The sequence below is a fragment of the Gracilinanus agilis genome, chromosome 5 (genome assembly GCF_016433145.1).
Source record: "Gracilinanus agilis isolate LMUSP501 chromosome 5, AgileGrace, whole genome shotgun sequence".
Taxonomy (NCBI): domain Eukaryota; kingdom Metazoa; phylum Chordata; class Mammalia; order Didelphimorphia; family Didelphidae; genus Gracilinanus; species Gracilinanus agilis.
The window spans coordinates 154,165,881-154,191,097 of NC_058134.1; the positions used below are offsets into that span (position 1 = coordinate 154,165,881).

A 25,217-nucleotide genomic window follows, 5' to 3' on the forward strand; every position below is an offset into this window, starting at 1 on the left:
GAAGACTTGTTTGATGCAGAACTAAAGAACACTATACACAATTGCTACTATAATATAAATTAAAATTAAATTGAAAGGCAGAGTAATTTCTCTGACAAATCTACGTCCTAGACAATTGACAATGAAACACATTTCACTCATTTCAGTGAAAAGATGGGAGACAATGCTCTAGATCAGTGATTCCCAAAGTGGACGCTACCGCCCCCTGGTGGGTGCTGCAGCAATCCAGGGGAGCAGTGATAGCCACAGGAGCATTTATCTTTCCTATTAATTGCTATTAAAGTTTTTTTTTTTAATTAATTTCCAGGGCCCTAAATAATATTTTTTCTGGAAAGGGGGTGGTAGGCCAAAAAAGTTTGGGAACCACTGCTCTAGATAGTGGTGTACAACTTGGTCATCATTGCTTTTTCAACCCTTCATTCCTTTTTAAAATTATTTTTAACACTGAAATTAACATAGATATGTAACTCATAGTTGGCACATGCGAATTACGGTAGGACAAAAGCCTGGCCTCTGACCCAGCAGCCTGGCAGCATTATGTGTCTGGATGTCAGAACACATGACTAAGGCTGTCCAATCGAAAGCAGAGTAGATATAACATTATGGGCAAGGTAAAAGCCAGAACAAGCAAGAAAGCACACTTTCTGCCATTTGGGGGGGCTTGTAAAAGATCTTTTGCTGGCAAGCCTGTGCTATATATGTAAACTGTCACTGGCAAGCCACATATGGGGAACACATGGGCTGAGAATCCAGGAACTAAGACTTAAAACTGTAGTCTGGGATTTTGCATTAGGCCAGAAACCTTATTTCCCTCTTTCTATTTACCAATAAATACTTACAAATTTAGTATAAAATCTTAGAGGTTAATTTTAACTTATAAAAATATATACATATATTTCCCCCATTTACACATAAAAACAATTTTTAACATTAGTTTATTTTTAATTTGGAGTTCCAATTTCTCTCTTTCCACCTTGCTTCCCTCCTCCATTCCCGAGATGGTAAACAATCTGATAAAATTTTATGTGTGCAATCATATAAAACATTTTTCCACATTAGTCATTTTGTGGAAGAGGTCTCAAACCAAGGAAAGGAGAAGATAAAGGAAGAAGAAACAAAGGAAGGAAGAGAAAAAATTGTTTGGTCTGCATTCAAACTCCTTCAGTTATTTCTGTGGAGGTGAATGGCATTTTTCTTTCTCTCTCTTTTTTTAAAGACCCTTCTGTCTTAGAATCGATACTAAATATAAATTCTGAGGCAGAAGAGTGGTGAGGGCTAGGCAATTAGAGTTGAGTGACTTGCCCAAGGTCAGAGATCTAGGAAGTGTTGTGAAGATGAGATGTGGCCACATTTCTTATAAATTTAGTCCAATCTTTAATTTTTATCTCTTACAGTGTCTGAGGCCAGATTTAAACCTAGGACTTCCCTGTCTGTCCACTGAGCCACTTAGCTGCCCCTTCAGATGATATTTTTCATCATGAGACTTTGCGATTGTCTTAGATCATAATTGTATTACTGAGAATAGCTCATTTATTCACACTTATTCCTCAAACAGTGCTGCTATTTCAGTGTGGAATGTTCTTCAGAACCTGTTCACTTTACTTTGCATCAGTTCATGTCAGTCTTTCCAGGTTTTTCTGGAGTCATCCTGCTCATCATTTCTTATAACAAAATAGTATTCCATTAAAATCATATACTACTATTTGTTCAGAAATTTCTTATTGACGGAGATTCCCCAATTTCTAGTTCTTTGCTACCACAAAAGGAGCCACTATAGATATTTTTGAAAAAATAGTCCCTTTTCCCTTTTTATCAACTATTCACAACTATTTTCCTTTGTTACAAAGGAAGGGGCCTTAAAATAACTAAATCTGAAGTTCTGTGATTAATTCTGCAAATAATTTTAACTCCATAAAAATTGACATGAAGTTCTAAGTGCTATTAGAATTCTACTTTTGTCTGTTTCTGCATCAATAGATGGATTTCTGCTTAGAAGAATTAAATTCATCCCAAATCTTGATTGACATTAGTATTATGTCCTTTAATTCCATAGGTTCAACTGTGATCATAGATAACCCCCCGTTTAGCTGCCTGATATGAATATAACTCTTTAGTTTTATGAAGTGCCTTTCTATAAAACATCTCCAAGATGTTCAGTTTTCAACTTATGTTCAATATGGTGAACTTTAAATTATGAGATTCCCTCCATGATTCTTCCTCAGAGCTAGGTTTTCTCTTAAGGGCAACCCTTTCTCTCAATACCCCCCTCTATTCCACTCAACAGGGGTCAGATTCCTTAGTTGTCTGCTTTTTCTCATTTCACTCTATCCATCAGTTCTCTGAACATTCTCCTGGTGTTTTTCAGTCTGTTCACTTAACCAACCCTTTCCCTAGATCAATTGCTATCACTTGTTTAATGTTATATGTACAGCATAAAGTATAAAATTTTTATATAGCCTAGTAACATTAAAAATACCATCTTATACTAATATTAGCAAAGATGAAAGGAAGACCTACTTCACACAGGGAAAAAAGTGGTTAAAGCCATAGAGTAGCCAGCGTCTTTGAAGGCAACAATTAGGTTGGGCTAAATAGCAGAAGAGAGTGATTATTTCCAGAGCTAGCTTTCTGAGACATAGATTGCTATTTACTGCTCTCTTAAGGATATTACCATCTACTCTTATGAATCTTACCCCATCAATTGTTTCCCTCTGTGTCTTTACTTTGAAATAGTATTGCCTTAGATTCTATTCTCATCCTCTGTCTTTGGTAAAAGTGTGTAAAAAAGACTTAGTTGAATTTCTCCCTTTTCCCTAACACTTTACTATAATATACTTAATTTGTAATTTGTATTAGTACTTAATTTGGTCAGAGAACCTGGCTTTGATTTTATACTCTGCAAGGTAATCACTGTTACCTTGGACAAGTCTCAAGCCTTTTGGATCTCAGTTTTCTTGCCTATAAAATGAAGGAGTTTGGAGTTTTTCCTGCTCCAAATCTATGATTAATTAATCCTTTTCTTCATTCAGCTACCACAGAAAAACTCTTGTTGTGAGTCATGAGAAAACCACAAAGAGATGTGTGGGCTTAATATAAGCCTGTGCTCACCCTTTAGATAAACAGTTCTAGTTCTAATATTACCATTATGACCTAGGGAAACACTCTATTTTTCTGTTTGTTTATGTGCCCAGTTCATTTTTCTGTTTTTCCACTTATTAATGAACTATTTAGAAATAAACTTTCCCCCCCTCCAAGATTGCTTTGATTACATCCCAGAAGTTTTATTATGTTATCTTATTAGCATCATTTTCTTTTTTTAACATTTATTAATATTTATTTTTTAGAAAAGTTAACATGGTTACATAATTCATGCTCTTATAGCATCATTTTCTTGAATGGAAGTCTTCATTGTTTCTATGATTTCTTCTTTGACCTGTATTCTTTAAGATTACATTTAGCATCCTCCGTTTAAACTTAAATTTTTTATTCAACTTCCCCTTATTGGTTATATTTTTTATTGCATTAAGATCAGCAAAAGATGTGTATATGATTTCTGCTTTTCTGCATTTGTTCATAAGATTTTATTTATATGTCCTAATATATGGTCAGTTTTTGTAATGGCTCTATGTAAAATTTAAAAAATATGTATACTCCCTTTGGTTTCCATTCATTAATTACCAGAGATATCTTATATCTAATTTATCTAAATTCTTTTTTCTTCAACATCTTTATGGTTTATCTTTTTGTTAGGCTTATCTAGATTTCAAAGGGACATATTAAGGTTCCCATCTATTGTAGTTTGCTGTTTCTTTGTCCCTATAATTTATTTAGTTTTTCCTTTTAGTAATATTATATGCCATTAGGTATATATACACATACATATATATTTATGGTTAGTACTGGTATTATTTCCCACGTATCTCTTTTAGCCATTCCTCTTTTTACTATTTGTTTATCTGAAATCATTATTGCCACCCCTGGTGTTTTGGATTTAACTGAAGCGTAATAATTTCTGCTCTAAATCCTCAATTTTAACTCTGTAAGTCTTTGGATTTCAAATGTATTTCCTTATAAACAGCATATTGTGGGATTCTGCTTTCTCATCCTTTCTCTTTTTCTCTTTTGTGAGTAAATTCATTCTTTATCCTATGAACTGTTATTACTGTGGTTTTTCCTCACTTTCATATACTTTTTTTCTCTCCTTGCTCCTCTACACCCATCATTACAAAGGAAAACAGTGGTGAAAGAGTGAAAATAGTATAATTATTAATTATCTATAAAAGATTATATCTACTCTACACAGCCAAAATCCAGCTTTTAAATTTTCTTTGCCTCCAATCTTGGCTGGTTATAAAAGCTGTCCTCTTGATATGAGGGTTTTTTTTGCTCGTAACTATTTGCTCCCCAATTTTACTCTCTTCTTCTTGTCCTAGCCTTTTCTCTTTGTGTGTTTATGCCTGTGTGTGTGTGTGTGTGTGTGTGTGTGTGTGTGTGTGTATGTGTGTGTGTGTGTGTGTGTGTGGTGATAATTGGATTAAGTCTACACTGCCCATCTTTAGATTTAATCACCAAAGGTGAGAGCACTTTCCAATTCTGGGATGTCTTAACCACTTGTGCTAGAACACCGCCCCCTACGCTTTCTCATAGAAAGCACCTATTGTGATTGGACACGCAGGCTAAGGGAAAGCACTGGAAGTGACATATATGTGATCCCTTTCAAAGAGGAAGAGGAGTGAGGTGCTTCTGGTTTGGTAAAGGGGACCTGAGGGAGCTTCGCTGGTTCGTGACCGAGACTGTTCCACGTGGTGAGTTTAAAGACTGAATCTTCCTGAACTTCTATTGGAAAACTTCCTTTTTTATAGACTCTGTGAATGGAGTTTGCTCCATTCACCTCCGGGCCTCAGGCCCTTTAACCCTCGGCTGAGGGTCAAGATATACCTGGACTAATCAGTGGGATAGATTCTTAATGTCTTTCTCTTTTCTCTCATGTAAATAAATTTACATAAAAGTCAATTTTGATTTGAGATTCTTCTTAATTGAGCATTGATAATAGATCAATCCTCTGGCAACCACCTTTAATATATTGAACCCGTAAAACCCCTTTTTCTCCCTTACAGTGTGAACCCCTCCTTTGCCCAGGACAGATTGAAGTGACGTTTAGATACCTATTTCTCCCCACCCTCCCCTCCATTTTTAAAAATACTCTTCTGGTACATTTGTATTTGTATTGTGGAATTCATGAACCAGATTCTTATTAAAATTAAATTTTATCCTCAGGTAAAAAATAGTTAACTCAGTAATCTAAATATTCTATAGCACATAACTGGACAACTTTTTCCTTTTGCATTTAAAAAAGATTACAGAAACCAAATTAAAATGTCATGTTGTATTTGAAGAACAACAATTTTCTAACATCTTGGTTGTTATCATGCTTATTCATCTAACAGTAAAATATCATTTTAAAGCAATGAAAAGTTCTAAAATAGCTAGTCATTGTTATTTATTATGTTCCATCCTAACTTAAAGTCACCTAGCATTAAATGAAGGCCAAATTTCAAAGGAGAAAAGCTCAAAAAAGAGAATTATTATATGTGTATAGATAAGCATGTGTGTTCATCTTTTATCATTATGTTGGTGCCTTCTCCCTCCAAGAAACATAAAATATTCCAAAATGCACATCCTCAAAATATCACAGTGAAAGTAAAAAACAAATTTTATTCCTTTGTTGGACTTTTAAATAAAAGGATTTAGTTTTAAAGGGATAAAGAAAATCTACCTAAAATTGGCAAAAAATTTCCTATTAAAAAGGCAGTAGAGAAAAGAATGAGAGAAGCCATAGCTTCCTTGATATATATAATTTTAAAATAAAAATGAATATGTTCAATTGATTTTCTTTTGCTTTTATTGATGCTTTTTTACTTTATATAACATTCATTTCTGAATATATCACTTCTCCCTTATCCACTGACAAAGAAAAAAAATAGTTCTGCAACCAACATCAAATGAGTTTGACAGAAGTACAAAATTCCAGTCATAGTTATTCACTTTTCTAGTGAGCACAGAAAAGGGGCATTTTTGCATATCTCCTACAGAGCCAAACTGTGTCATTATAATTGTGAAACATTGTTCTTTTCACTTACTTGTTGTTGTCATTGTGCATTTTTTTTCTGCTTCTTACTTCAGATTGAATCAATTCATATAACTTTTCCCATGCTTCTCTTAAGTCTCCATGTTTGCCATTTCTTATTGCATGGTAATATGTCATTATAAGACATAGTTTTGTTGGTCATTCCCCTTTTGATAAACTACAATATTTCCATTTCTTTAGTCTCTGAAAAAATGCTACTAACAATATTTTGTTTTACATGAGACCTTACTATTTTTGACCTGCAAGAGGAACACTTCTAAATTGGGATCTCTGGATCAAAGGGTACTTTGGTCAAAGGGCATTTAGTTTCTTTTTAAGCACTGTTCGGGATTGGACTAATTCATAGCTCTACCAATGTATTCCTTTTGATTAATACCATCTTTTGATATCTTTGCCAATTTTCTGTCTCTGAGGAAAGACCTCAAGTTTTATTAGTCATTTGGAGCAGTCTTTCATATATGACTATTAATATTTTGCATTTAAAAATTGTTTATTCACATCCTTTGACCACTTTATGTATTAAGGAATGGCTCTTGGTTCTATATATTTGGATTTGTTTCCTATATACTTTGGCTTATTGATCCTTTTCAGAGATTTGATACAATTGGAGATACTGATACAATCAGTAAATTCCCTTCTTATATTAGCTACATTGATTTTGGAAGACAGTCTTGTTTAGGTTCAGAAATACACTAATATAGTTAACCTTCATATGCTAAAATATTTTAATGCAAGATCACTTATTTATTGTACAGTCATACCACTTTAATTTGTAGTTACACAGATTCTTCCAGGCTTTTGGGAGTCACTGAATGTCTGAGTTCAATTCTTGAGTTACCTAAAATTTATTCTGGTAATTTTGAATTTTTATATTTCAATGTGTAAGTGCAAATTTATATACACATACATATGTACCTATAAACTCACATATATGTAATGCACATATAAATATACATACATAAGAAAAACAAATATATAGAATGAAGTATGTGATGAACTGGATGATTACTGGAAAATGCCATATAGATAATATTGTCATAGTGACAAATTCCATAATTGCCTGTTCCAACATGATTCTGTTAAGATTGAAATTGTGGTATAAATGCAAAAAGAATTGGTGAGGATGGTGAATTGTAACCAGATTCATCTTTGAATAAAGTTTTAATTCACTATTGAGTTGAGGTGATGGAGATGGAATGAGTGGACAGTAGAAGATGTCTTGAATGCAGAAATAGTATTATGGATATGAGGTTTAGGGATTAGGAAGAATAATGGTTGATATTTAAATCTGAAAATAATTCATTTGCCTGTGTCATTTGTCGTTTTACAAGTATTTTCATTATATATAGAGATCATTTTGTTTGTGGTTTAGTGTTACAAATCTATAAAGTTGTCTACAAAAGGCTATCACTTGACTTATGCTTTCTTCAAGGACCTTCTAAATATGAAACAGTATTTGCTAGGTTTTTTATCAATTATATTTTTTTGGTAAGATAGCTGTGATTTTTTTTTCCCCATGATTCTTTCAGTATCATCCTTTTGATATGTGTGTATGTGTGTGTGTAAAACTGATTACTAAGCGCTCTCAGAATTGTATCATGAAGTGAATGTTTCTTTTGTATTCAATCTTTTGTATGTCTTTTGTATTCAATCTAATCCAGCCTCTCTTCACAATTTTACCTTAAGTGCCATATCCATTTCTTCATGTTTGATTCCAAGTTTGGTAACTCCATTCTTTTCGATGATGAGAATAGACCACTATAGAAATTCTGACAAAGCTATTTCCATTTTGTGGCACTTGGTGTTTTTCTTCCAGTTTTCATCTATAAATACTCTGGATAGTGTGATATAGTTGGGTCTCATATCGAACTTTCTGTAGCATTGCTGCTCTTGCCTTCTCCCCAATCCAACTCAGAGCCAGAAACTAGGTCAGGGCTATAGGACTTTGTTCTAGGACTCAAATTTGCCCCAAGGTTGAAAAAGGGGTGGTGGGTGACAGCATTTGTATTGTTGTTAGGAAGAAAGAAATATTAAGAGTCTAATTGCAGAGAACAAATGAAAAGATGGGAAGTCAGGGCAGTCCTTCTTTGAGGTTCTTGTTGCTGTTCTTCCTGCTCTTCAATTTGCTGGGTTCCACTAGTAAAAGGAGAGAGAGTGTGAAGGCTCTGGCTGACAGACCCTGCCCTGGCTTAGGTGCAAGTGGCATCATCAGTGGTGCTCACTTTCAGATGGAGAAAGAGCCGCATAATTGCTAAGCCTCTTAAGGACCATTTCTCAAGAGTGGCTCTGCTTATGATTAGTACAAGAAGAGGTCCAGTCAGGTCCATTCAGCTACTTAGCCCCCAATGGGGGAAGATCATACCTTTCTGGGGAAGTCTCTACCACTTCCTCCATCCTAAGAACTCTTTATTTTTTTTTTGTTCTAAACTTAACAATCACTTCCCAAAAAAGCAGTTTTATGTAAACTAGAACTCCAAAAGAAGATGTAAATGAAATAGTGAATGTTTTTCCATATCACTTGATTTTTTTAATCAAAAAGTATACAATAAATTTAGCTGTTTACCTTAAAGACTGTCCTGTTTGTCTATGCTTCCTTTAAAATTTTATCTGTTCTTTTCTGTGCACTTTAAAAAATGTTTCAGTAGTCCTCTTAATTTCTCTTTTTCCTATTCTGCGTGACTTTCCTTTCCTTTAAAAAGTTCCCCACTGCTTCTCAAACTTCTTACAACTAAGGGTTTGGGGAGAGTAGATAAGGTACGTTGGCAGTGAAATATCTGTCAATTAAGAGTTCCCTAGTAGTTTTTGAAGAAGGCATTTTCCCTTGAATCATGAGGTCATGTCACATTGCAATGGGTTTAAAAGAAAGTGAGGTGAGAGGAAGTAGAAGGGCACTAATATGTTTTTTTTTTTCTTCCTGTTGTTTAGTTCAAATGGGGAGAACAGGCATAGGACATTAGCTAGTGGAGCAAATCCATTTACTTCTTTGAACCTAGAACATTTTATTCAACCATAAAGAGATTATCTAATTAGCAGCCACATCTTCTTTTCTTGTCTCTACAAAAATCTCTCATCTCTGTCTCTTACTCTCTACTCAAGTGACTATCATCTTTGTTCAAATCTCCCATCTCTTATTTCCTAGACTATTGTAATAGTATCCATATTGGCCTGGCTTTGGTTTTCCCCTCTCCAATCTATCCTCCAAACAATTGCAAAAACAATTTTCCTAAAGTACAAGTGTGGCTGTGTCAATGATCTAGGCTTTTCCAAGTCATTCTGACTACCCTATGGCCACCTCTCTCCAACTTTCCCTGGACTCTTCTCCTGAGATCTCCTGAGCCTCTAGGATATGAGATTTAGATTCTCTTGCCTGGAACCACTCTTCCATGTCAACCTATGACCATTTCCAAATCATGCCTTCCTCCTTTTTCAGCACACCTTTGTGTGTTATCTTTTCCCCATCACATTAAGGAAAATGTAAATTTGTAAAGTGGTCAGAGGTTACAAACAATACCATATAAAAAAAAACACTCAAAAGTATTAATAATTAAAGAAATGTACCATAAACTAACTCAGATTCCATCTCACAGCTATTAGATTAGCAAAGATAACAAAAAAAGGTAAACTACAGTTGTTGGAAGGGCAGTGAGAAGTCAGGCAATTTAATGCCTTGTTGATTAACAATGAATTAGTCCAGCTATTCTGGTAAGCAGTTTGGAACTATGCCCCAAAGTCATTAATCTACATATACATATACATGACCCAGGAAAACCCCAAAGGCTCATGTACAAAAAATTCTATACCAGCCTTTTTGTTGTATAACAAAGGACTGGAAAGAAGGGGATGCCCAACAATTGAGAATGATTGAACAAATTATGACATAAATAATTAAATATTATTACAAGACAAAAACTAATGCAGAATGAGGAACCAAGAGAACAATTTATACTGTAATAACAACATTGTAAAGGAAAACAATGTTAAAAGAATCTGATGAGTGCAGTGACCAGGACTAGAGAACTAATTAGAAAACCTGTATATTCACCTGCTGACAGGGATTAAGACAGTTTGGTGGCATGATAATGTGAAGGAAGGAAGGAAGGAGTCAAGGAAGGAAGGAAGGAGGGAGTCAAGGAGTCATTGAAGCATAGTTTAAAATACACTGAAGAGAATTGAAGAACATTCAAAAGGAAACTGACCAGAAGTAACCATGTTGTATACATAATCTTTTTCTATTCTGCTTTCTATATAAAAATATTCCTTTATTTTGTTTTTTCATTAAATTTAGAATAATTTTTTTCCCTAAGAATGTAAGTTCTTTGAGGTCAAGCACTATCTTAACAGTAAATGATTTCATTTAATCTCCAATCCTAAGCAGTTTTTCAGTCTCATTTATACATGATTACCCTCCCACACACTGCATTCCATAGTCTATTTCTGTACCTAGAATGCACTTCTTCCTCTCATCTCTCTCTTAGAATCCCATATCTTTCAAAACTCAGGTCCTGTAACCTCTCTATCTAATACCTCCTCCACTACCTATATTTTACACATATATGTCTGTATTATCTCCTCCAATGGAATATAAACTCCTTTGAAGGTAAAATTGTTTCTTTTTTGTCTTTGCACACCTAGAAGCTAAAACAGTATTTGGCACGTAGATACCACTTAAATGCTTGTTGATTAATTGATTCTCTAAGGGTTCCAGTTCTGTACTAATATTTCATGCATTTTTCCTAACAACTATATGAAAATTGATCTATGATCTGATATAGGATAGTTAGGATTAGATTTTTCCTTTAGATAAATACCAGAGCATACTTAGTAATATGCCATCTAAATGGATTTGATTGATTATTCATTTCTCAAACAGCTTTTTTTCTATGGCTTTTAAAATAAAAAAACTCCCTGAAGAAAATCTCATTTGCACCTCCACCATATTAAGAATTCCCTTGGCTGAAACTTTAATTAAAATATTTGTCTGAAAAACTGGCTAGATATACTAGTTTTTGTTTTTTCCAGGTGGTATAAGATAATTAAAATGATGAAAGTAACTATGGACCCATCTGGTCAGGCTCACCTTTCTTAAATTTAGAGCTTTATAGCAGCTTCTCTATGCTATTTCTTCTGCCATAATCCAAGGCAGATACAAGTTCATTAGGCAGAGAAAATCTAGGGGTATTTTTGGAGCCCCTGAGCTAGAGGTCCTTACATATGACCTTTTATTTTGCTCCATATAACTGCAACCATACTAGACATTTTGGGGCCAATTTTAATTAATATTTACTCTAGGACAATTCCTGAAAAGGTCTGACACTAAAGTTAAAATGATGTAATGATGATGGGTAGATTCTGATTATTCTTTTCACATTTATAAATTATATTTTGTTCTTTTTTTACCATTTTAACCCCTGCCATATACTTATTCCTTTGGCCAAATACTACAAAATTGTGACCTGGAGTTTTAACTGGATTCATTTTCATTGATTAATTACTGCTATTTGTCATAAGAAAAAACAAACAAACAGTGCTTATACTTTAGAAGTTTCTATCTTCTTAAGTTTTCTAACAGGAATCAAACTTCACACAATACTGGAATATAAGCTCCTTGAGAACAAAACTTAGGTCATTTTTGTCTTTGTATTGCCAGCTCCTAGCACAGTGCCTAGCACATAATAGTTCCTTGATAAATATTGACAACTGATTAAGCAAACAAAGAATTGGTCTTTAGTAGACATTCTAAAGGGCAATCATGAACTTACCAATAAATGTTCCCTACTTGAAGACAATGGTTCCAATTTAGTCATTGGCCATAACATATGTACATTAGAAATCTGGGAACTGACAGAAGATCATATTGGGTGCAAAGATTTTTAAATCATCTAACAGCTTTTTAAAAAAAGATTGAGATGTATTAAGTTTTTTATCAAGAATCAGAAGTACAAGAGCAATTAGATTCTAAAGGAAAAATAGTCCCAAAAGACATATTAGTTTACTGTTGTTATTCAGTCAATTCAGTTTTGTCTGACTCTTCATGAACCCTGGTTGAGGTTTTCTTAGCAACCAGGAGTGGTTTGCATTTCCTTCCATAGCTCATTTTATAGATAAAGAAATTGAGGCAAACAGAGATTAAGAACTTGCTCAGGGTCTCATAGCCAATTAGTGTCTGAGACTAGATTTGAACTTCAGAAAATGATTCTTCCAAACTCTAAGCCTGGCACTCTATCCATTATACCACTTAGCTACCCTTAAATTTGTCATTCAGTCATTTCAGTCATATGTGGCCCTTCATGACTCTATTTGGGGTTTTCTTAACAAAGATACTGAAGAGGTTTGCCATTCCTTATTCAGCTTATTTTACACATGAGGAAACTGAAGTAAATAGAATTAAATAACTTGCTCAGAATCACATAACTAGTAATGTCTGCGCCTGAATTTGAACTCAGGTCTCCCTGACACGCTATCCACAGTGCCAGCTAATCATCCCAGGAGTATACTAGACTACAAAATCACATGTTACTTTTTTCTTTTTGTAATTAAAAAAAATGTATATTCATCATCATCAATAAACATGAATATTTCATTATATGGGGAACAAAGAAGGTTGTAACTATAAATTATTAGATATACTGAAGATTTTCTCTTTCTTAAGTTCATATCAAATTTAGTACTATAGGTGCAAAATTGCCCTTTGCCTTTTTTTGTATTCTTCTGTATGTTTTAATATTTTAATGATTTTTTTTGCCTCTCTACCATTACTCACTAATTCCCACTTTCTTTTCAGTAGCCCTCCTTTTGAGCAGATGATCATGTTAGCAGTGTCTGAAAATGTGTGTCTCATTTGCACCTCTGGTTTGTTGCCTCTCTACTTAGTCACAACTGATATTCTTCATTAATCTTCTGAAGTCACAATTGGTGACTACATCATTCATCATTCTATAGGCTTTCAAAGTTGTTCTCTTTACATTGTGGCTTTTGGGTAAATTGCTATCCTGCTTCTTTTTATTTTGCATCAGTTCATGCAAGTGTTCTTAGATTTCTAAGAATCTTTTCTTAGAGCAAAATAATATTCCTTTATGTTTGTTCAGCCCCAGTTGCTGGATACTCACTTGGTTTCTAATTCTTTGCTGCAACAAAAAGAGCCACAATAAACATTCTTGTGGACATAAGTTCTTTGGTCTCTTTGGAGAATATACCTCCTAGTAGTATCATTGAATCAAAATATGTATACTATTTAAGTGAGTTTGCGATATTTCAAATTTCTTTCCTGATCATTTGACCAGTTTACAGCTCCACCAACAGTGCATTTCCATAACCCGTTGAATAGTTGCCATTTTCATATTTGCCATCTTTGCATATATTTGAGTTCCACTGCACCTCTTGTGAGGAAGATTACTAAATTATTATTTAGGAAGCTTAGCAGTCAGGGCTGGAGGATTCTAAATGGAATGGGGAAGCAGGAAGTGTTGTTTCTGTCTCTCAGATGGACTCAATGGTGGTTGGGGACAAGTTGTAACTGACCCCTGGGGAGACCTCAGAGGAAGCAGAGTTTGTATCCTGATATCCAGAAGGAGGAAAGTCATTTGCCTGTGGGAGGTTAGGTAGAGACTATAAAACCTAACCTGAGTTGCTGGTCAGCTCAGGTTGGTTTAGCTCCCTGACTTACTCAGCTGAAGGAGTACTGGCTGAAGACCTGGGAAAGCTGTATCATTGCTGGATTTTGACAGGACTCTGCAGTGAGGATCCCACTTTCATTCCTGATCTCCATTGTGCCCTGCCAGCTATAGTTTCTAGCTTAGTGTAGATAAATCCATTCCCTGAGGCTTGCCCATAGACTGGTAGAATAGAACCTCCTTTTCCCTTCTTTAGACTATAGTTTTCTTTAATTAAACCTGTATTTATAAACCCTCTTGTCATTCACTTGCTATTTTCACAGACTCCTTGGCTAGGTGGATTAGTGTGGCAGTTAAGGCCCAACAGTCACTCCTGTCAACTGCCATTTTCCCAAACTGCCAAACCTAGTTTCCCTAACTTGTTTGGCCCCATTCTATTGTCCATTCCTGTCTCCTACTCACCCTTCTGAACCCAGATAAAAATATAAGGTAACCCCAGGTTTTTACCATAAGACACCTTACCATGCCAAAAGAGTGGACTATAATTCACTTACAATCTAATATTTGAATAGCTTGCTCCTTCTTTATTGGTAGGTTGATTGTATCATTCTATTGATTTTTTTTTTTTATTTTAAACCCTTACTTTCTGTGTATTGACTTATAGGTGGAAGAGTGGTAACAGTAGGCAATGGGGGTCAAGTGACTTGCCCAGGGTCACACAGCTGGGAAGTGTCTGAGGCCGGATTTGAACCTAGGACCTCCAGTCTCTAGGCCTGGCTCTCAATCCACTGAGCTACCCAGCTGCCCCGATTCTATTGATTTTTGAGCAAGCCTTTGTGAGAAATAGTTTACCTGAATTAATTTTTCAATTAGGGCAAAACCAAAAATAGAATCTAAGTTTTTTGTTACAGTTCTAAGAACTTTGTGGGCACTTGGTAAATACATGGTGAATGACCAGTTTTGGTCCATTTCCCCTCAAATGCTGATTTACTAATAATTTTTGGAGGTCTGAGTTCCACCTTTGACCATCTAGTTGTTTGATGGTAGACAAGTAATTTTACCTTATAAAATTTTCTCAACTATAACTTCAGGAGCTCTACAGTAGGATGATTCATTGTGATCACATCATGGATCCTGGGAATTCTCCTCATGAATGACAAGAAATAAAAGTACATATAATTTAAACACTTTTCTGAGTAAGAAATCCCGTACTAAATCAGAACCAACAAAAGAATAGTATACATGAAGATTTCTGCTTACCTTCCATCCCGTCTCTTAGAGCTATACCTCCCAAATTCAGGGAAGTAATAGTAATTTACCTTTCAAAATTCCTATAATTGTCATAGCAAAGTAATTATGGAAAGAAACAAGGACAAGATGATTTAAAAAATGAAAACAAAATCTAACCATAAAATTTTTAGATATAAACATTTCACTTTAAAACAGCGATCTCATTGGTAAGCAGTCAGTTAGGAGCTTTATGATAGGTTTATTTCCTATCTACTATAAAATTTCTTAGGGTTTCAACTTTTTAAGCCCTACATTCACATACTTCTATTAAGACTCTTTTACATATAATTCATATGGTCTTTGGAGTATACACTATATTGATTGGCGTCATGGCACCACTTCTGTCTTTTTCATCTTCACTGATTTCTGAAAGGGTAAAATATAAACAATTTAGTTTTCTCAGGACAGCTTTTTTTTTATATTAATGTAATTTGTGCTGGGGTCATTGAGTTTAACTCCATGAGACTAGGCCTGGGTGATAATTTTGCATGAAATGTGTTTTCCAAATGGCATCTGATTTTCAAACTGCCCTTGGTTACATTGCTGTGTAACATCTGTACACACTTAACTACCAGGAGCAGAGTGCTTTAGACAAGTAAAGGCAACTAAGTTAAATCTGTGCATAAATGTTGTTTGTTTGTGATAAATTAATAAAACATTAAAATGGGATTTACCTAGTATTTACTACCTTAGAGATGGAATTTCACACTCAGCATTTAATTTCAAGACTCATGTTGTGACTTTAAAGCGTAAAAATAAAAACAGTCTACTGAAGTTTTAATATAAACATTCATATCTAAATTATTATAATAAAATGTTACTAATTATGAAACTGCTTCAGAAATTATGTATGAAATGCTCTGCTTATGAAACAGCACAGTGATAGATACTGACTTAACAAAATATTCTTAGTATAACATTTAAGGCCCTCCATAATCTGATTCAGTCTACTTTTCCAGCATTATTCCACAGTACTCTCTTTTGTGCACTTTTGTTTTAACCCTTCTTGTCTGTTGTAAAGCACTTAGCACAGTGGCTGGCATGTAGTAGGCTCTTCAAAAATGTTTGTTCTCTTCCCTGCCCTCCCACTATTTTTTACTTCTTGATCTTTCCTCCTACTATTGTGTTTCTGCTCACACCATTGAATAGATATTTTCCCTTCCCCCTTCCTCCTCACTCCATCCCTAGCTTTTGAAATCATCTTCCTTCATGGAACCTCCCAGGTGCTGCCTCCATGATTCCCTTCCTGGATATGATCCTTGGCTCTTAGATTCTTAAGTCACATTGTAACTTGTGTTAGAGTTACATGTTTCTTCCTGCAAAGTAGATCATATATTGCTTCTGGGGAAGGTCTGTAGTTTTTGTGGTTTTTTTAATATTTGTAATCAACATGGCTGCCATAGTTCCATAGGCATAGAATTTCTTTATTTCTGTTGAGCTGCATTATGGCAGTATAGTAAACTATTCTGAATGGAGGCTGGATCAGTATTAGAGCAAATTAATCCAAGACTCAAATTCCTTCAAATCAAAAACCTGGTAGTAAAAGTGTAATTACCTTTCAGTGTTTGAAGAGAAATCTATACAAAAGTTCCCCTTATGGTTACATACAATATTCATTTCATTTAGTTTTTACAATGTTATCACTGCAGCCAATGCTTGATAGAAAGGATCAGGGAGTTTGTAAATAATTTAAATCCATAGCTCGTCCCCAAAGTTTGGATTAGCTAATAATAATCTCTTATCTACTAAGTTATAGCAAAATTGGATTATTTCGAGTTTCTTCCTCATTTATTTCCCTTGCCAACACACTAGTTGAGGTGTGCCTGTGATTAGAGTGACTTCACTGGGGTTATTTATTAGCTAAATGATCTATCCTTTAATAATCAAGCAAGCATTTTGACATGCGGCTAATGATAAAATGAGATAATGTATATAAAGGCTTTGAAAACTTTAAATTATTATGTTAGTGCCAGTACTTATTATTATCATTTTGTACTGGCAATTGCCATCCCCCAAGCCTGGAATAATGCTCCTTCTACACCTCCAGCTCAAAAAATCCTCTTTTCTTCAAGATGTAGCTTATGTACCAGTTTCTCCACAAAGTCTTCCCTGATGCTCCTTAGCTGTTAGTGCCCTCCTCAGGCTACTTGATAATTAACTACTTTGACTTTATTTAAAGTTATTCTTTATGAATGTATATGTACTTGTCTCTTTCATTATAATGTAAGTTGTTTATGAGAAGGGATGATTTCATTCCATGTATCTGATTTCCATCTTTATGTCTGACAGAACTTAGATAGAAATAATCTGTTATTATGGTGATTAGCTTTTACATCCAAAGTTGCTGGTGGGTAAAAATGCCTGTTCTGAAAAAAGCATTTATAATGAAACAATCACTGGGTTACGAATCAGAACATCTAGATTGTAGAAAATCTTGGCTATTCAACTAAGCTTTTGCTGCATGATTTTAGACAAGTCATTTTAATTCCTGCTCTTTAATTTCCTTGCCTTTAAAATAAAGGAGATGAACTAGAGGATCCAAAATCGCTTCCAGATTTGATGCAGAAAGCTGTAATTTCTTTGTTTCATCAATATAGAACTAATTTCGGAGGAATACTGTTTTGAATATTAAACTACTTTCTACCTCTTCTAAAAATAAAAGACTTGGTTTTTAATAGTTCCTAAATGTTGAATATTCTTTGCTTTTCACTTTTGTCTGATATGTGTTTCAAAATTGTGTATTATATTTATATTATATTAAGAGCTAACACAGTATTTTCACTGCAAGCTTTTATGACCTTCATGCCCATTCTTTCGAGAGGATATAACTTTGTTTCATTGGTAGTCCCTGAATATGAGGAGCCAGCAGCAAGCACAAGAATGATTAGCCAATAATGGTGCACTAGGGTGTAAAAGAGCAGCTGTAATAACAGATTATTATGCTTCTTCATTGGCTGAATAGAGATTTGATTAAACAACAGTCTTAGGTCATATTTTTCTCTTACAAAAATAAATTTAATAAAAAGACAAATTAGTAGTTGTTAAATCAAAACTAAGGAATGTTCAAATAGAAATTGGTAGGACTGGTAAGTTGTTAAAAGATTTAAATTTTTTTAACCAAAATAAATTGCTTTGTTCATTGTTCTTGAACATCTATAAAGTGTTAGTACTAGGCTACTAAGTAGGCCGTATTAGTTCCCAATTTAGATGAATAAACTAATGTAATTTATACCAGTTCTTATGTTGAATTGTTTGTGATAGGGCAATCCTGGATAAGATCACACAGCAGATCATCAAAGCTATTGCATTTCCACTTCTTTCCACTGCCTTTTTGTGTCTCCTGCTGGTCCACAGCATGGTAACTTTGGGTGTGAGTACAGAATGAGCCTGAGTGCTAAGCCTTTTAATGCTTGGAGCACCTATCATTCCTGGATTTCAAGCTTTAATCCTTTAGATGATGGTCCTGTGAGATGGATGTTGTTATGCTATTTGGTTTTGACTTATCAAACCTTAATCTATCTTTGGCAAATCCAAGCCTTGGGCTGTTTTCCTGACTCACTGGTCAGTACTCAATTTTAAAGCAAAACCAGCCCAGGGGAAAGGGACTGGACAGGTTATTTAGCTATTGGTACTTTTTTCCCTTCCCTCCCTATTTCTAGCTCTTAAGACTGGGGGTGGGAGGCACAGAATCAAAGACCACACATGGCTTGAATCCCAAGGAGAATAGATTTTTGATCTTTTGCTGTATTTGGATAGGAACTTCAAAAAACATTTATGTGTTTTGGGAAAGTGTTTTGATTACTCATTTTAAAAGGGTAGTGCTCATACTTCTGAGTCATTAATGAAACAAAGTATTTTGTTCAATGGAAAAGAAAATAAGGGTTCCTCAAGAATAAAGATGCTTGTTCTGTTAGTTAAATAGGTCTCTGGATATATGACTTGTTTCAGAATAATCATATTTTCCTTGCAGTTTTAGATTCTTTATTAAAGGATCTTTGAAATTATTACATTGAGTTATGAATGGAAATGCTGCCAATGCATCTTTGCAAAGAAATTAAAACTTTGATGTTTTCTTATTTCTAGATCACCTCTCTTGTGACCCTTCAGCTATTAACTTTGGTTGGCCATGAAGACCAGCTTGATGGACCCAAGTACAAATGCACTGTATCTTTAGATTTTGTCAGAGCTATTGCAAGGTCAGTTCAAAATAGACTTTAACATAGTAGTCTATAAGTTATGTAAGTGGAAATACTTTTAATAGAGAAGAGCTCATTTGACTCCCAGTAGCAGAAAAGAACCATGCAGGTGGGGTCTGTACCACTTTTGAGAATACTCCCAGAGCCCATGGCACATTCTTTTTTCTTTTGATTCTCTTCAGTCTGGTGAATCTTTATCCATTAGCCTTCATCTGTTTGAAATTTAGGGTGTGTATTTGATTTTTGAAAATAGCTAAAAGCTAAGCCACGTATAGCAAAGTCTGATAAACAGGTGGACAATTAAAATGGATAATGCTGGGTTAATCAGACATGAAATGGGACCCTAAAATAGTTTTCTGTGTGTGGCTTGCAAACAGGTGCTCAAAGCACTTCCAAAGAGAAGTATAAGAATGTTTTGATTGATGCCAGCATCACTAGGATATATTAGAGGTCACTTTTAAAAAAAGGATTAGTTCTCCCCTGCCCTTGGGTTATGAACGCTGGTACATTTCTTTTTTTTTATAGTCATACTTGTTTTTTAAGTCATTCTTTGTCTTCTAATTTGTAAGAAGCTGGTTATATCATTGATCTCCTTGGAACATAGCATGCATCTTTTGTCATTTAAAGTCATAAGAATATACCTTTTGCCTGCTTCCCTTTCCATTCTTTCAGTATTTTTGTATATCTTGCAACTTAATTTATTACTTAGGTCTCATAGTAGTTTCCATCTTCAAATCGAAATGCATGTTATAGGGATATATTGGCTTAGGCTGGCATAATGTTAAGCTTTAATTATCAAAAAATTTTAGGTATGAACCTACCCATAACAATGAAATACATTTAACTCTCTGTGAAAACCTCAAGGATTTCTCTGGTTTAGAGTTTTCTGACTAAAAAAAAAGAAACTTGCCTTAAAAATGAACAACTAAATAATACCAAAAATATTTCATACTTATATAGCACTTTTAGTTTACAATTAGCATTTCATTGGATCCTCACGAATTCCCCATGATTGATGGCATTATTCCTCTTTTACAGATTAGGAAACTTGAGGTTTATAAAGGTTCTAAAATGCCCAAACTCACATAGTTTTTAAGTATCAAAGACAGAATTTAAACCCAGGTCTTTCTGACTCCAGGGTCAGCACAGTCTCCTGAGCCACACTGCCTAAATTGAGATATTTGTCATTGGTAGAATCAGACCCTAGTTTCTGAACCTTTATTGGAAAGGCCTTCAGTTTGTTAAGGGAGACTTTCTATATCACCTTCTGTAAACATCATAAAAACAAATCTCACCACTAAATAAATGAAGAGAAATGTCATCTTCTTTTTTACTGTTCTTTTTCCAACAGTCTTTGAAATAGTCTCTCATTTACTCAACCAGGAAAAGTAATAACCATTGTGAAGCAAGTGATTCTACTTCATTCCGTAATCATTATGTGTTAGTGGAATAGGAGAGGTGGAAAATACTTAATAGGGTGCTATAGAATAATTAAGCATTAGAGCTATAATGGAACCTTAGAAATTATCCAGTCCAATCCCCTTCATTAGAGATAAGGAAATAAATTTTCATAGAAGCTAAATGACTTGACCAAGGTCACAGAGCTAGCCACAGGCTATCTAGAATTAAAATCTGGGTTTTTGAAAATCTAGTACTTTTCCCATTATATGTATTGCCTGATTGAACTGTGGAAGGCTTTTTGTACATATTTTCGCTGGCAGTTATAAATTGTTGGGTGAACCATAGGACCTTTCCCTTAACTTCTGTCTTAGAATTAATACTGTGTATTGGTTCTAAGGCAGAAAAGTGGTAAGGGCTAGGCAACAGGGGTTAAGCGACTTGCCCAGGGTCACAAAGAAAAGTGTCTGAGGCCAGATTTGAACCTAGGACTTTCCATCTTTAGGCCTGGCTCTCAAACCACTGATCTACCCAGCTGCCCCCAGTAGGACTTTTTTTAAACCCCTTTTAAAAAATAGCATTAATACTCTTAAGTCCTCTTTATCCCCATCTCCGAAAAGGAGCATATTTCCATTGAAATTAATTTTTTAAAGATCTGTTTTGTAAATATTTTTTAGTGGCTTCAAAATTTGTAGTAGCATTTTTTCTAATTATAACAATGAACAGTGATTTTGCACAATTATTGAAGCTTTGTGTATATTTGCTTCCACACTAGAGTTTCCTTTATTTAAAATTTTTCAAATTTTCCCTAATTAAGTAGAGAGAGAACTTTAAGGGGAAGGTTTTATTGCAGGAAAACATTAAAGTTTTTACGTACACTTACTTAGGAAATTCATAGAATATAAATTATTTAATAAAGTTGGATTGCCTCTGCATAATCATGGTTATGAAAAAGGGAAAAACAAAATGTTAAATTCTCATTTGAAAACTAAAAGCATATAATCTATCATTTATGCATCCATAAATAAACCACCAAAATGCCTGCCCAAAGTATACTCCATATGAATGAATGAATGAAATTAAGATGTTATCCTTGAAGCATTCCCAAAACCTAAAGGCTTTTTAGCTGCAATAAGTAATAAACAAACTTGATTCAGTATTCTCTTCAGCATTATAAAATTTCAGGTTATCAAATGAACTATTTTGAAAAATTGGATAGTCTGTATATAGAGTCAGAAAGAAATAAAACAGGTCCTAGAAGGAAGACAGAAGACACAAAGAGGCCTGGAAAAGGAAAAATACTAGATTGATATCCTAAAACTGTATACTCAACTTATCTTCAAATTATTTAAATTCTTGTTTTTAAAATAGCACTAGGCAAATCACCATTAAAACTGTTTGACTCTTTTCTCTATCATACTCTTTTATGATGTTTGCTTTAAAAAAAAAGAAATCAATCACCTCCCTCAAATAAATCAATATGCATTGCATTCTTCAAGGGAGAAATAGCTGTTCTTTGTGAACTTGATAGACATGAAAAGCTAACAAGAGTTAGAGAAAGTACTTGCAAAGCACATTTTCTCCCTTACAAACCAAAACTTTCTCCAAGAATAAATTGGTCTAAGTCTTCTTAATCCATCATTCTTATAAGAGTAGGATTGTTACTAGCCTGCTATGAATTTGACTACCCAATATCATCCTTGATGCTGTCAATATTGCAAATTATTAAATTCTCCTCTAGTTACCAATATCATGGAAGACAATCTGCTAGGATGAGTTGACAGATCATCTACAATAGAGGAAATTAGGAATTTCAGTTACCTTGACAAATGGGTATTTCTTAAGGGAATGGATTTAGCTGTTCTAGTTAACATTCAAACATTTCCTTAAGATTGAAATTGTTTTCATAAATAGTACATTAAAAATGCTTAGCTTTCTTACTTTCTTAATCCTCTGAAGCTTTAGTTTTGCTCAATGTGTATTTAAAAGCACACAGAAAATAAACCCTAAAATTAAATCCATTTTACCTACTGGTCCTTGACATTGGAATTAAGTTTTATGGTTTTATCTATAGATATGTGCTTTATAGTAGAAAAGCACCTGCCATGTCCTAAATACCTCAGAAAACCTTCCTTTCTCCCTCTCCCACAAGGCTCAACCAAAAAGGGCAATCTAGTTATTGCAAGAATCTTTTCTATCATCTACACTTCTCTCCAAATTTTCTGGGTTGTAAAAGCTACTTATAGCAAAGAATATATTGGAAAATAAGTATTAAGATTATGAGTTTCATTTCTATACCATTAATTTTTTTTTTCATTTTAACAACTGTTTTGGTGCCAATTATTTTAGAAGAATTATTTTTGGTCGTGATCCTTCTGTTTGGGAAGGTTAGCATTCCTTAGAGTGGAGGGATTACAGTCAAATGGTTAAGTTACTTTGGCTCTTCCTTATCCCCTATTAAATACCACTGTCACCATGACACCTCACTTAAACTGTTGCTAAATAGTTTTTCACACATAGTTTCCATTATCTGCTATTTTAAGGATTTTTAAAGTATCTTTTTGTGTTAATGATGTTCCAGAACTTTTTTTAAAAAGTTACAAAATGATAGCCCAAAACAGTCAGTGATGATGGTTTAATAAATAAGAGATGCAATTAGCAAATCTTTAACATGCTACTCTCATATGGACGATTATTTTTGCTGCATTCAATACGTTAAGCCTTTCATTTCATACTTATTGCTAGATCATTATATCTAATTATTTTGATCATTTATTCAAATAATAAAACTCTAAGTCTGAATATTTGTAGTGAAGAATGAGTTTAGAGAAAAGAAAATAATTATATGTCTCTCTCCGCTGCTATTTTATTCTGCCTGCCATCAGAGTACAAAAATACACATTCACCATCTATCTGTTGAGTCTCATTCTTGGATTTTACAGATTTAGCTACAATGCATACACAGGTCAACTAGTGTTAAAAAGACTGAAAGAATGAACATCATAAATGAGGACAGATGAGCTATGCAGTATGTAATGCTTAAACAGGTGGTTTGGATGATAAACAATGTTCAGCAGCACAAAAGATTTAAATACTTTTGCATCTCTAATTACTTTATCCTGTTTATTAGACAAAAAACAAGTAGCTGGCAAACTAAATTTCAACTTTCTGTGGCATAATTGAAAGAGTCTTTACACAGTTTGATCGAACTTTGGTTTTTTTTAATACCCAAAAAAACTTACTGCCTGGGCAAAAACTTTATTCAGATCTTGTTTTGCTAATAGCATTTCAAAGAATTGGCATCAAATTTATCAGTCTTATGTGCAGTATCATAGCACCAAGAGATTGGGAAGCATTAATTGTGAATATTCCTAGGTGTTTTTACCCTAAATACACATTGCCCTGAGCAATTCAGCAGTGGCGATACTAACAGATTCTGTGTTTTTGTTTATAGGACGGTGAACTTCGACATAATAAAATACTTGTACGATTTCTTGTGAAAACAAGCTTCCTAGCTTCACATATGGACACTGTGACAGTGACTAAGCCAAGCTGTGTTCATCCATCACTTAGCTGGCCAGGGAGAGGAGTGTTTTGGCTCTATTGGATTTGTCCAAACAGGTGCTGGCCCAGCATGGCATCCGATGAAAATACTCTGATTGGTCTGGGTGGATCTGAGCAGAGGACTATTTACCAGAGACCCTGGAGTATTTGGAAGCAATGTGTTAATTATAAACAGCAGGGTTTGAGCACAATCTGTTCTACTCTTAATGATGTTATCTTAACACTGAAATTGCCTGAAACCCATTTACTTAGGACTGCATTTTGCTCTGTGAACTATCCCCTGCGCTTTGAACGTGCCAGCAGCCCTTGTTTGTATGCCCAGTTTTTTCACTTCCTCTCTGCAGGAGTCTTTGCAATTGCCTGCCAAAGCAGCTTTTTCCTAAGGCCACCATTTTAAGAGATTGGAATTGTGAAGTGTAATAAATATAATGTTCTATCTAAATCTTAACGGGTGTGTATGTTTATCTGCGCAGATCGTAATTTCCTCAGAACAGAAGGTATTTTTGCTCAGACCTAGATCATCTTTGAATCTCTGACCAACTATGTGGTAACTGCCCACCTGGAATATGCTTGTGAGACTTATCTGGACACCCACTTGCAACTGACTGGCCAAATGAGGGCCTTATTAATGTGATTAGCTTTTGTTTTTGGCTACTTGCTATTAACATTTTTACAATTAAAACTGCGCTTGTTACGTCAGCTCTAAGCCATGGTTCTAATTTGCTTGCCTAACTAAGTTTTTTGAAGGCATTTCCAGGTTAACATGTGAATATTTGAAAATTCGATGAAGCTCTCTTAGAATGCTTGATAAAAGGGCCTAGCTTAAATTTCAACACAAATGGAACTTTCATACACTTCATTTTTTAAGAAAAACTCAAATTATGTACTACCCAGATAAGAAATCTTTGTATACAATGATTACCTGTCACACAGGAGCTATAACTTACTAACACAAAGTACAGATTGAGCAAGTAATTATTTACTTGATGCATACCCTGTATTTAGCAGGTA

At 34.4% G+C, this 25,217-nt stretch overlaps 1 protein-coding gene across 1 annotated transcript in view; it reads left to right on the top strand.

The window, feature by feature from the left end:
- Window positions 1-24,625, top strand: part of ORC5 (origin recognition complex subunit 5) — an 87,688-nt gene extending 63,063 nt beyond the window's left edge. Inside the window, exons 13-14 of the mRNA XM_044677887.1 lie at window positions 19,132-19,244; window positions 24,097-24,625. Of these exons, the coding sequence (XP_044533822.1) occupies window positions 19,132-19,244; window positions 24,097-24,142 (159 nt within the window). The 3' untranslated portion in view covers window positions 24,143-24,625. The remainder of the gene's footprint in view (window positions 1-19,131; window positions 19,245-24,096) is intronic.
- Window positions 24,626-25,217: the final 592 nt, after the last annotated feature.